Below are 13,876 nucleotides of genomic sequence, written 5' to 3'. Positions count from 1 at the left end.
TTATCTTTTAATATTTATTTATTCCATTTTGTTGTCCTTGTTGTTTTATTGTTGTAGTTATTATTGATGTCATCGTTGTTGGATAGGACAGAGAGAAATGGAGAGAGGAGGGGAAGACAGAGAGGGGAAGAGAAAGAGAGACACCTGCAGACCTGCTTCACCGCCTGTGAAGTGACTACCCTGCAGGTGGGGAGCCAGGGGCTCGAACCGGGATCCTTACGCCGGTCCTTGTGCTTTGCGCCACATGCGCTTAATCCACTGTGCTACCGCCTGACTCCCCAGACCCAATTTTTTAAATTCCGTTGCTTTCCTAGATTTTTTATTTAGATGTTGTTGTTAGTGGTGGGGGTAGTCATTTTCGCTAGGGCTTTATCCAGGCCAACAGATTAATAGATAGGAAGGCAAAGACAGACAGAAAGAAAAGCACCATAATAGAGGAGCATTCTTCACTGCAGTAGGGGATAAGATTGGACTTGGGCCATACTCATGGCAAAGCAAGCACACTATCCAAGTGAGCTATCCTACTAACACCTTAGAAGTTCTCGGCCCGTTTCTTCCCCCCTTCCCCCTCCCCCCCCAAGAGGGGAGACAGAGTACTAGGACATCGCTCTGATACATGCAATGCCAGGTTGGCTTGACAGTTCAAGGCTTTATCCACTACGTTACCTCCTGGGCCATGCTCTTGTGATATACCACCAGGTAGATGGAGTTCTATGAAAGAGTTAGATAGGGAGTCAGGCATAGGGCAGCAGGTTAAGCGCAGGTGGTGCAAAGTGCAAGGACCGGCGGAAGGATCCCAGTTCGAGCCCCTGGCTCCCCACCTGCAGGGATGACGCTTCACAGGCGTCGAGGCAGGTCTGCAGGTGTCTGTCTTTCTCTCCCCCTGTCTGTCTTTCCCTCCTCTCTCCATTTCTCTCTGACCTATCCAACAACGACAACAACAATAACTACAACAAGGGCAACTAAAGGGAATGAATAAATATTAAAAAAAAAAAAAAAAAGTTAGTGACATCAAAGTACCTCTGAATGGAACTTCACCCATTTTTTTCATCCTTGGTGTCCACGATCAAACCAAGGGCCTCACATATGAAAGACATGCATGTGAAGCTGAGAGATAGCTCACCTGGTAGAGTGCACAGGGCAAAATGAACCCAGGTTTGAGACCTCAGTCACCATATGGGAGCACCGTGCAAAAGGGAAACATCACAAGTGGTGGAGCAGTGCTGTATTGTAGTGTATCTCCTTCTTTCCCTCTCCCTCTCTGTCTCTCACCCTCTATCTGGAATAAAGAAAAAGTCCACTAGGAGTGGTGGCATTGTAGAAGCATGAAGCTCCAATGTAGCCCTGACAGCAGTAAGTGTGTGTGTGTGGGGGGATCCGCACTACCCACTGAGTCAGCGCCTATCTGCCAAATGTAAAGAGCATATGTCCATCTTCAAAAAGCCACAGTATATGACTTAGAACAATCTCAGTATTCAATTTTCACTTATCTTTATATTGGCATTTTTGAAGGAAAATATATATGGCAAGTCAACTGAAAAAGTCTTCTGACAAATGACATATCCCACTTCAATCACAGAATATTCAAGAAAAGGGCAGTTTAATACCAATGAACCAAATCATTCAATACAGAATTTAAATTTTTTCTTGACTTATAGAAAAAAAAAAACTCACTTCTTTTGGAGTGTGATTATCAGCAATTCTCTGACCTTCAAAGAGAAACCTGAGTGAATTCATTGGAACTCCCTAAAAAATAGAAAAAAAATGTGTCAAGTATACATAAATCTTAGAAAAACTAGAATTCTGATGGCCAAAAAACAAGTATAGGGACTGTCAAAGAAATACATAGAACATAAGACCAGATAATCAGAATCACCATTCACTGAGCTGTAACTACTTCCCAGAGCCCCCTGTACCAAGAAGTACTTTACATGCCTAATCATCAATGCTCATCGTAATAGCCCTGGGAGCTAAGTGGTGTTGTGGCATTTTCATTTTAAAGCTGTAATTTAAGATTTGAGAGAAAAGTACACAAGATTTTAAAGTCAATTTTGCCCCCTTGAGCCTGTGCTCTAAACCGTTATTTATACTTTAAGTTAACAAAAGACAAAAATCAGAAACTGGATGAGCAACATCACTTCCAAGAAAGACTGATTTCAATACAATTCAATTGTTAAAATACATCTTGGTTGTCTCTGACATATACTAATCCCAATTACACTTATTTAAAAATCTACTTGGTGCTTGGTGCTGTGTTGTCTTCCTCTCTATCTGTATTTGAAAAAGTCAACCTGACGTTCTGGTTCTCTTTCTAATAAATATTTGAATCTTTTTTAAGTTCACATTTAAAAAAAAAGTGGTGGTCCGGGAAATGGTGCAGTGGATAAAGCATCGGACTCTCAAGCATGATGTCCTGAGTTCAATCCCTGGCAGCACATGTACCAGAATGATGTCTGGTTCTTTCTCTATCATTTTTCATGAATAAATAAAATCTTAAAAAAAAAAAAAGTAGTCTGGGAGGTGGCACAGTGGATAAAGCACTAGACTCTCAAACATGAGGTCCCAAGTTCAATCCCCAGCAGCACAGCACATGTCTGTTATTCTCGCTTTCTCTCTCTCGCTCTTCTTTCTCATTAATAAAGAAAAATAAAATTTAAAAAAAGAAAATCTCACAATGACCACCAAAAATTGCCTTGATAATTATACCTGATATGTCATCAAGAAAAAAACTCCTATTTTTATAAATCTAAATTTCAAACTAGTTCAACATATCTTATGAATTCAATTCTGATATGGTTCAACCAGGGAGGGGGGATGTATAGGTGGTATTTATTTTCTTTGAGCTGCTAATGGTGAAAACACTGAAAGATCGTTTTTCTTGACAGCCTTTCCTTAAAAGAAACTATAGTGACATATAAAACACCACACTTAATAATATACAAACCTGTCTTTGACAGTATGATTCTTTGAGCTTCTTGAGATGCGTAGTCATTTTCACTTTAAAGTGAATCTCACTGCTATCCTAAGGAGATAAAAGAAAAACATTATCCCTTTGTGTAAATGACTTGATTTGTTTAAACCAAATTATTTAATTACATATATACTACAAATAGAATCATAAACCCTGTCACCTCTATTTTCCCACTAAAACATTTTTTGGCATTCCAAAAAAGATTTTCTTTAAGGTTTACCTACTTTATGGAGAATGAGTGAGAGCATATGCAAGGATGCCACATACTCGAGTCCTGTATTATCCTCTACTCAGTTCCCTCCCTAGCCACACCACAATGGTTTTAGTGAAAACTGAAATCAAGGCTGAAGAAAGAGTGCAGCGGAAAGGGTATGTGCCCAGGTATGAGCCCCGAACCACATGGAAAAGCAGTGCAGCATCCAAGGGAACTCTAGTGCAGTTCTCTGCACCTCTCTCCTCCTTTCTGGGTCTCCTCCTTTATCTGAAGGGGGAGAATGAAACATTGTAACCATCCACAAAGTTGGGTTTTTTAACATATATTTATTTATTATTGGATATGAGACAGAGAGAAATCAAGAGGGGGGAGATAGAAAGGGAGGGAGACAGACACCTGCAGCCCTGCTTCACCACTAGTGAAGCTTCCCTCTTGCAGGTATGAACCAGGGGCTTGAACCTAGTTCCCTGAGCACTGTAAAGTGAGCACTTAACCAAGTGTTCCCCCAGTGGCCTGGCCCCCTCAAAGTTGTGCTATATACCCCTTTCAAAAATATTCTAATAAAACATCATCAAGTGTCACACTGAGTTAAGCATATATAGTAAGAAGTACAAGGATCCATGCCAGTATCTCAGTTCCAGCCCCTGGCTTCCCACCTACAGGGGGGGTTTCATCAGGAGCAGTGAAGCAGGTCTGCAGGTGTCTACCTTTTTTTTTTTATCCCCTCCCTCCAAGGTTATCTCTGGGGCTCGGTACCTGCTCTACAAATCCTCTGCCCTTGGAAGCCATTTTTGTTGCCCCTGTTACTGTTATTGTTATTGGATAGGACAGAGAAATTGAGAGAGGAGGGGAAGACAGAGAGGGAAAGAGGACACCTGCAGACCTACATCACCATTTGTGAAACTACCTCCCACCCCTGCAGGTGGGGAGCTGGGGGGCTTGAGCTGGGGTTCTTACGCAGGTCCTTGAGCTTTGCTGTGTGCTTAACCTGCTGCGCTACTGCCCAGCCCCCAAGAGCTAAGTCTTTTTTTCTTTTAACACTGTATTTATTTATTTTGCTTTTTGTTGCCCTTGTTTTTATCACTGTTGTAGTTGTTGATGATGATGTCATAGTTGGATAGGACAGAGAGAAATGGAGGAGGGGGGAGACAGAGAGGGGGAGAGAAAGATAGACACCTGCAGACCTGCTTCATCACCTGTGAAGCCACTCCCCTGCAGGAGGGGAGCCGGGGGCTCAAACCGGAATCCTTATGCTGGTCCTTGAGTTCGTGCCATGTGCATTTGACCCGGGCACTACAGCCCTGCCCCCAGTAGTTGTATATCTTAAATGCATCACCCTAATCCCTTCTGCAGACTTCCTCTGTGTTCTGTTGGAACAGGCAACCAACCACACTCTAGCACCTGGACTGAGGCCTGTGTGAGACCCTAGACTCCCATCTAAAAACCACCCTGCCTATCCTGAACCAAAGCCCAAGCTCAGCAACCTCACCGCTCCTCAGTGACTGTTGAGAACTTACTGCATCACTCGGCTGGTTTGCCCAGCCGAAGCCTAGAGGTGTGTCCTGTTGCTCTGCAGCACTTTAGTCCTCAGAGAACTCTTGAGCTCATGACATTCTCTTTTGTGATAAGCTACTGAGTGAGGTTCTCAGGGTCCAGAACACTCGAGCTCATTTTGGCTAGCAACAACTACAGCTAGAAGTTCTTCTATAACTGGGAGCCCAGGGACCAAGGGGTAGGGTAGTGCAGCGGGTTAAGCACACATGGCACAAAGTGCAAGAACCAGCATACGGACCCGGTTTGAGGCCCCGGCTCCCCACCTGCAGGGGGGTCGCTTCACAGGAAGTGAAGCAGGTCTGCAAGTGTCTGTCTGTCTCTCCTCCTCTGTCTTCCTCTCCTCTTTCCATTTCTCTCTGTTCTATCCAACAACAATGTCAGCAATAACAACAAGAACAACAAGAACGATAAATAAGGGCAACAAAAGGCAAAATGGCAAAAAAAAAAAAAAAAAAAAGAGAGAGAGAGAGAGAACAAAAAATAATAACTGGGAACCCATTATCCTCCTTGTTTACTATTTCAGTTGTAAGTTCTGAAATTTTTTTCTGGGAGTCAGGTGGTAGCGCAGTGGTTTAAGCGCACATGGCACAAAGCACAAGGACCGGTGTGAGGATGCCGGTTCAAGCCCCGGCTTCCCACCTGCAGGAGAAGTTGCTTCACAGGAAGTGAAGCAGATCTGAAGGAGTCTGTCTTTCTCTCCCCCTCTATCTTCCCCTCCTCTCTATTTCTCTGTCCTATCCAACAACGACATCAACAACAGTAACTACAACAACAAAACAAGGGCAACAAAAGGGAAAATAATAATAAAAAAAATAAAAAGAAGTGTTTTTCTTTTGGGAACTTGTAAAGTGTAATGTATCAATAAGATACATATAGGGAGAAGGGCAGTAGCGCAGCAGGTTAAGCGCAGGTGGCGCAAAGTGCAAGGACCGGCAGTCGTAAGGATCCCAGTTCCAGCCCTGGATCCCCACCTGCAGGGAGTAGCTTCATAGGCGGTGAAGCAGGTCTAAAGGTGTCTGTCTTTCTCTCCCCCTCTGTCTTCCCCATCTCTCTCCATTTCTCTCTGTCCTATCCAACAACAACGACATCAATAACAGCAACAATAGCTACAACAATAAAACTAAGGCAACAAAATAAATATTAAAAAAAAAGATAAAGATTTATTTTGGTGGTCTGGGAGGTGGCGCATTGGATAGGGACATTGGATTCTCAACCATGAGGTCCTGAGTTCAGTCCCCGGCAGCACATGTGCCAGAGTGATGTCTGGTTCTTTCTCTCTCTACCTATCTTTCTCATAAATAAATAAATTCTAATATATATATATATATATATATATATATATATATATATATATATATATTGGGTGGGGATAAATAGCATAATAGTTGTGCAGGATGACTCTCATATCTTCGGATCCAAAGTACTAGGTTCAATCCCCCACACCACCATGAGCCAGAGCTAAGCAATGCTCTGGTAAAAATAAAATAAGATATTAACTTTAGGGCAGGCAGGGAAGATAGCATATTGGTTATGCAAACAGACTCATGCTTGACAAGGCTCTAAAGTACCAGGTTCAATCCCCTGTACCACCATAAATCAGAGCTGATTATATGTGTGTGTATGTGTGTTTTATTTCTCTCTCTCTCTCTCTCTCTATATATATATATATATATACACACACACACACACACACACACACATACACACACATACACACACATACAGAGCATCTTTCTGACATATAGTATGCTTGAGCTGGAATAGAGGACTCACATGATTAAAAGTCCAGAGCTCTACCACTGTACCATTTCCCAATTTGCAAAAACCCTTCCCCAGCACCAATCCCAGACAGTGAGAAATCAAGGAGGGGAGCAAGACACAACAGCACTCCACTGCCAGTGAAACCTCCCCTTTGCATGGTGCTCACATGTGGTGGCCAGGAGCCTGAGCCCACATGCCTGAAGCTGATAAAGTGCATGCTCAGCCAGATGAATTCTTCCCAGCCCTGAAAACACTGCATTTGAGTAACTACCTTCCTCACAATTTTTCCCATCATAAATTATTCACAAACCCAAGAGGCGTTAAAGAAAAATAAGACTCACCTGCCCAATTACTTTGAGTTTAATATATTCTCCTTCCTTCTTATCCCCCAAGTCCTCAGTTGAAGGTTTTGCCTCCTGAAAGAAAACATAAATACTCTTTTAATTACACCCTGCCTTCAGTGCCCATTACTTTCTTTCTATAATATTTATTTTTATTTTTTCACTATTGACAGAAATCAAGAGGGAAGAGGAAGGCAGGGAGAGAGAAACAGAGGCACTTGCAGAGCTACTTCACAGCTCAGGAAGCTTTCCTCCTGCAGGTGGGGACCAGAGGCTTGAACCCAGGTCCCTGTGCAAGTTAATGTGCACTCAAGTGGGTGTGCCACAACCACGCCCCAAGTATCCATTTCTTTCAATCAGGGTACAATCTGCCCTTCTCTGTCTTCCCCTCCTCTCTCCATTTCTCTCTGTCCTATCCAACAACGACATCAATAACAATAAAGACAAGGGCAACAAAAGGAAGAAAAAAAAAAGAGAGACCTAGAAGAACAACAACAAAGGAAGCCTAAAGCAACCAGAAGAACTGAAATAATTAGTCAGAGCAGATATAAATAACATTGAAAATAAGGAAACCATACAAAAGATCAAGGAAAGTAAATGTTGGTTCTTCAAAAGAGTGTGTCTGTGTGTGTGTGTGTGTGTGTGTGTGTGTGTGTGTATTGACAAACCTTTAACCAGACTCACAAAACAAAAAAAGAAGACCCACCAAATAAATGGAAGAGGAGATATCACTACAGACATGGCAGAAATTCAACATATCATGTGATGTTTCTATGCCACCAAGCTAGAGAACCTGGAAGAAATTGCACCAAAGGAACTGACTAGGGGTGGGGGGGATATAGATCCTGGAAAAGGATGACAGAGGACCTAGTTGGGGTCGTACTGTTATGTGGAAAACTGAGAAATGTTATGTATGTACAAACTACTGTATTTACTGTTGACTGTAAAACATTAATCCCCCAATAAAGGAAGAAAAATACAAAAAGCATTTATTTTCTTTCCCAGCGAAGAGAAAAAGGTTCTAAGTCAATTGCACCCTAACACCAGTTACAAATCCAGAAAAAGTCATCTTTTCTTACACTATGCTTACAGTAGTGGTTCATAAACTGCCATGCAGTAAGAACATCTAAAGGACTTATTAAGACACGTGGTCCACAGCCCTAGCTTCTTAACCATAGGTCTGGGGTTTTCTAGTAAAAGTCACCGTGGTGAAGAATGCTGCTGGACCAAGGAACAACCTGAAAACTATTACTCCTACTAATCTAAGAAGTTTGTCCTCTATGAATTCTTTGTAGTATTTATATATTTTATGAGAGAAAGAGGGACCAAAATACTAAGTCAGGGAATAGAGGCCTTATGAAAAGCATATATTCTGGGCTAGGGAAACAGCATAATGGTTATATCAAAGACTATCAGGACTGAAGCTCTGAGGTCCCAGGTTTAATCCCCAGCACCATCAGAGGCCATAGCTAAGCAATGCTTTGGTCTCTATCTTTCTCGTTTAAATCAATTAATTTAAAAAAAAAAAAAAGCATGTACTCTACCATTGTCATCTAACTGGCCCTCAATTTATTAGGTTTTTTTCTATTTTTCCTTTTGTTGCCCCAGTTTGTCTTTCATTGTTGTAGTTATTGTTGCTTTTGATGTCATCGTTGTTGGATAGGAGAGAAATGGAGAAAGGAGGGGAAGACAGAAAAGGGGAGAGAAAGACACCTGCAGACCTTCTTCACCACCTGTGAAGCAACTCCCCTACAGGTGGGGAACCGGAGGCTTGAACCAGGATCCTTATGCCGGTCCTTGCACTTTGCGTGGCGTCACGTGTGCTTAACCCTCTGAGCTACCGCCCGACTCTTACTAGTGTTTTAATTAGAAACAGTGAGAGGGGAAGTCGGGCTGTAGTGCAGCGGGTTAAGTGCAGGTGGCGCAAAGCACAAGGACCGGCATAAGGATCCCAGTTCGAACCCCGGCTCTATTCAACATTAGCTTATGGTGGTGTTTGGGGGTTGAACTTGGGACTGCAGAGCCTCAGGAATCACAACCATTATGCTGTCTCCTCAGCCACCCAACACACACACAATAATTCTTAACCAAACTACCTGAATCCAAGAATACCTTCTCACAGTCTATTGGGAAAATTTAAGTACTCCAATTACACAAATATTCTAAGAAACGCAAATCATTCATTAGCAAAGTCTACTTTAGGCGGGAAGATGAAATGCACAGCAATGGCCCAATACACACTAGAAGAAGAAACAGTCATCTATTCACTTTAGACTATATGAAACATAATATCCACATTTAGATTAGGCTTGGGTTAGAAAAAAAAAAGTTAGGCACTTTAAGTGGATGGATGAGGCTGGGCAGTGGAGCCCTGGTTAAGTGACAAGTGTAAGGACCCAGGTTCAAAGCTCCTCCTCCCCCCTCCTCCTCTCTCATGTTAACAAATCAATATTAAAAATAATAAAGAGGGGGCTAGGCAGTGGTGCAGCGGGTTAAGTGCACATGGCGCAAAGCACAAGGATGCGCATCAGGATCCCGGTTCAAGGCCCCGGCTCCCCACCTGCATGGGGTTCACTTCACAGTCAGTGAAGCAGGTCTGTAGGTATCTGTCTTTCTCTCCCCCTCTCTTAATCTCTCTCTGTCCTATCCAGCAATAACAATAACAATGATGATAACAAGGGCAACAAAAAGGAATAAATAAAGTTTTTTTGTATTTATTTATTCCCTTTTGTTGCCCTTGTTTTTTTATTGTTGTAGTTATTATTGTTGTTATTACTGATGTCATTATTGTTGGATAGGACAGAGGGAAATGGAGAGAGGAGGGGAAGACAGAGCAGAGGAGAGAAAGATAGACAGACACCTGCAGACCTACTTCACCACCTGTGAAGCGACTCCCCTGAAGGTGAGGAGCCAGAAGCTCAACCAGGATCCTTCCAACCGGTTCTTGCGCTTTGCGCCACATGCGTTTAACCTGCCGCGCTACTGCCCGACTCCCTTAAATAGTTTTAAAATAATTAAAACAGGGAGTCGGGCAGTAGTGCAGCGGGTTAAGCACACATGGCGCAAAGCGCAAGGACCCGCATCAGGATCCCGGTTCAAGCCCCCAGCTCCCCACCTGCAAGGGAATCGCTTCACAGGCGGTGAAGCAGGTCTGCAGGTGTCTATCTTTCTCTTCCCCTCCTCTCTCCACTTCTCTCTATCCTATCCAACAATGACGATAACAACAAGAATAACTACAACAATAAAACAACAAAAGGGAATAAATAAATATTTAAAATAATTATAATTAAAATAATAATAATAAAAAAGGGGGCAAAGAGGTGGTGCACACAGTTGAGCGCACACTACCATGCATAAAACCTGATTTAGGCGCTAGGTGGGAGATGTCCCGTATCTGTTGCTTCCTGTTGGCTTTTCTTTTCCTGCTTCTGATTTGACATAGGTTATTTTTGTTAGGGCAAAACTAAACCTGCTCAGCTACACTCTGAGTTCTCCTAGAGAGTGAATAGCTTGCTAAGGGGATGAAGGAGTGGTTCTGTGGGCAGAGTGCAGGATTTGCATGCTTGAGACTTGCTCCCTTGGCACCACGTGCCAGAGCTGAGCAGGGGTCTACCCTCAGAAAGAAAATCATCTGGGGGGCTTATGGACATTACCATGCACAGGGACCAGATTTGAGTCCCTACTCCCCACCTGCAGGGGCAAACAGTTCACAAATAGTGAAGCAGGTCTGCAGGTGTCTATCTTTCGCTCTATCTCCCCCTCCCTTCTCAATTTCCCTGTCCTAGCTAATAAAAACAGAATTAAAAGAAAAAAAGGAAGGAAGGACGGACAGACAGAAGAACTGGCCACCCAGAACAGTGGATTTATAGTGTCACACCGAGCCCCAGTGACAACCCTGATGGCAATAAAAAGAATAACAACAATAATAATAAGTAGGCAGGAAGATAGTACAATCTGTAATGCAAGAAACTTTCATGCCTGAGGCACCTGAGGTCCCAGGTCTAACCCCCTGCTCTAGTAAAAAAAAGAAAAAAAGAAAAAAAAAAAACAGAGTAAGTAGCAAGAGGAAAGAGGACACAAAAATAAAGGCAGACAAGAAAAGAAGGTTATAATATAAGTTCCAATGAAGTTAGCAGAACACAATATATTCCCAGTACCTCACGTGCCAGAACAGTGCTTTGGTCCCATTTCTCATACATAAATACATCTTTCCTAGGGCCAGGCAGTGGCACACCTGGTTAAATGCTCACATTACAGTGTGCAAGGACCCACGTTCAAGCCCTGGACCCCACCTGCAGGGGGAAAGCTTCATGACCAGTGAAGCAGGGCTGCAGGTATCTCTGTCTGGCACACCTGGTTAAGCACTAACATTACAGTGCACAAGGACCCAGGTTCAAGCTCCTGGACCTCACCTGCAGGGGCAAAGATCAGGACCAATGAAGCAGGGCTACAGGTATGTGTCTCTGTCTCTCTCCCTCTCTGTTTCCTTCTCAATCTCTGTTTCTATCCCATAAATAAATATTAAGAAATAAATAGGGAGTTGGCAGTAGCACAGCAAGTTAAGCACAGGTGGCGCAAAGCAAGGACCACGAGAAGGATCCCGGTCCGAGCCCCCAGCTCCCCACCTGCAGGGGAGTCACTTTACAGGTAGTGAAGCTGGTCTGCAGGTGTCTATCTTTCTCTCTCCCTCTCTGTCTTCCCGTCCTCTCTCCATTTCTCTCTGTCCTATCCAACAACAACAACAACAACAATAAAACAAGGGCACCAAAAGGGAAAATAAATATTAAAAAAAAAAAAAAGACACAGCCTAAAACTCAGGGAAACACTTAAACAGAATTGACTTGGTTATTCTAAATCCCTGCCTGGTGTTCACTCTGCAATACCATCAACATGTGCTGACTACTGCATATAATTGCATATAATTCTCCAACTGGGAGAATTAACCTTTTCTTAGTGAAACACTATTTCATCTGAAAGCCAGAGACTGCCTTTGACACAGCATCACAACAGTCGTGTGTGTGTGTGTGTGTGTGTGTGTGTGTGTGTGTGTGTATCCCTAAGTAGACATGACTTCTTCCTCTAAGTATCTAGAGGACAAATCATATTCTTGCAGTACAGGGCCTTCAAATAGCAACCACAGCCACGTTCTCTTCAACTGGGAAGGAAAGGGCTAGTGGAAGCTTTGTCTGTCGTTAGCACAAAGAACAGCGCCTCTACCAGCCACCTCAGCTCCTGTATTTCCTAGGTAGCGTGGCTGTAACAGCCCCTCCAAACAAGAGTTAGTCCTGGGAGTCTGGTGGTAGCACAGCGGGTTAAGTGCAGGTGGCACAAAGCGCAAGGACTGGCGTAAGGATCCCGGTTCGAGCCCCCGGCTCCCCATCTATAGGGGAGTTGCTTCACAAGCAGTGAAGAAAGTCTGCAGATGTCTATCTTTCTTTCCTCCGTCTTCCCCTCCTCTCTCCATTTCTCTGTCCTATCCAACAATGACGACAGCAATAACAACAAAAATAACTACAACAATTAAAAAAACAAGGGCACAAAGCGCAGGGACCAGCATAAGGATCCCGGTTCGAGCCCCCGGCTCCCCACCTGCAGGGGAGTCGCTTCACGGGCAGTGAAGCAGGTCTGCAGGTGTCTATCTTTCTCTCCCCCTCTCTCTCTGTCTTCCCCTCCTCTCTCCATTTCTCTCTGTCCTATCCAACAACAAAGCAACGTCAACAATGGCAATAATAACCGCAACGAGGCTGCAACAACTAGGGCAACAAAAAGGGGAAAAAATGGCCTCCAGGAGCGGTGGATTCATGGTGCAGGCACCGAGCCCAGCAATAACCCTGGAGGAGGGAAAAAAAAAAAAAAAAAGGGCAAAAGGGAATAAATAAATAAATAATTTAAAAAAAAAAAAAGAGTTGGTCCCCTGCTACCACGCCATCACCGCCAGTGCCAAGAACCCTCCCCCTGGAAGCGCGGCTTCTCACCACCAAGCTTCAAGGCCCCTGCGCTTTGAAGCAAACTGCATGAAGCCATCTATATTCAGTTCTTCCAGCACCAAGCTCAAGTCCCATGTTCTCAAAGGTGTGTTTAGTTGGTTATTAACAAGGGGGGGGGGGGACACACACACGGGACTAGAGCATCACAAACTCAAGCTTTCAAAGCTCTCACCTCTCGTCACCTTCTGGCTCACTTAATTCTCATTTTTCTTCCACCACTTGCCTTGCAAACCCCAAAACTTGGTTAAAATGAAATGTTTATTGTCCCCTGAATATGTTTTCCACCTTCAGGCCTTTGTGGTCTCTCTTTTCTGTATTTGAAATATATACTCACAGTTTTCTACTGAAGTCATGTACAGAAATCCATTCCACGTGTTTTCTGAAGGCCAATGCTTTAAAATAAACAGCCGGAAAACACAGCATCCTATCAACTGGAATTACTATCTGTCTTTATGTTCTAGATATTTACGTTTTCTTTTTAATAATGAGGGAGAGAGAAAGAGGAAAAGAGAGGAGAAGAAGCCCCACTCTGGCACCTGCAAAGCCAAGAATCAAACTCAGGAGCTCAGGCTTGGAAGCCTAACACTTTTAACTTTATCCACCACAAAACCTCTCCTCCTGCTACTATTTACATCTTTCACATCAATTATTCTCATTGTAAAATACTTCCCTTGACTATCTTCTCTAGTAGCTGTCCTCATTGTTCTCTTCCTTGTCAAACTCCTAAGAGTACTTAGCACTTGCTATCTCACTTTAACCCTGAACCCACATGATCTGCTTTATACCTCCTCCCCACTGCACTTGACCTGCTCTCACCAAGGTTACCAGCTCAACTCATTGCCAAGCCAACAATTTCAAATCTCATCTTTAATTCTATAATACAATAGTGGAAACTCTCCACTTATACTGGTCTCCAAGATTTCGCTGTCACCTTATCTTAGTCACTTCTTAAATGTGGGTGCTTTTAGGGATCCCATGTTTCCAATCCTTTGGCTTTTTCTTTCTCTCCCTGAGAGACACCCATAATCCCAACTACCTTCCAGCTACT

General features: G+C 43.4%; 1 protein-coding gene across 4 annotated transcripts in view; it reads right to left on the bottom strand.

Moving 5' to 3' along the window:
* The window catches only part of SUMO1 (small ubiquitin like modifier 1), a 49,249-nt gene that overhangs the window by 17,182 nt on the left and 18,191 nt on the right, over positions 1-13,876 (bottom strand). For 2 of the 4 annotated variants that reach the window (XM_007520496.2, XM_060194120.1), the window contains exons 2-4: positions 6,842-6,916; positions 2,945-3,022; positions 1,675-1,746 (exon numbers count right to left, since the gene is read on the bottom strand). In XM_007520496.2, the coding sequence (XP_007520558.1) occupies positions 1,675-1,746; positions 2,945-3,022; positions 6,842-6,916 (225 nt within the window). The remainder of the gene's footprint in view (positions 1-1,674; positions 1,747-2,944; positions 3,023-6,841; positions 6,917-13,876) is intronic. The other 2 variants (XM_060194122.1, XM_060194123.1) reach the window with 2 other exon arrangements.

Source organism: Erinaceus europaeus, chromosome 7, assembly GCF_950295315.1.
Source record: "Erinaceus europaeus chromosome 7, mEriEur2.1, whole genome shotgun sequence".
Classification (NCBI taxonomy): domain Eukaryota; kingdom Metazoa; phylum Chordata; class Mammalia; order Eulipotyphla; family Erinaceidae; genus Erinaceus; species Erinaceus europaeus.
This window is presented reverse-complemented; position numbering and strand designations above follow the sequence as displayed.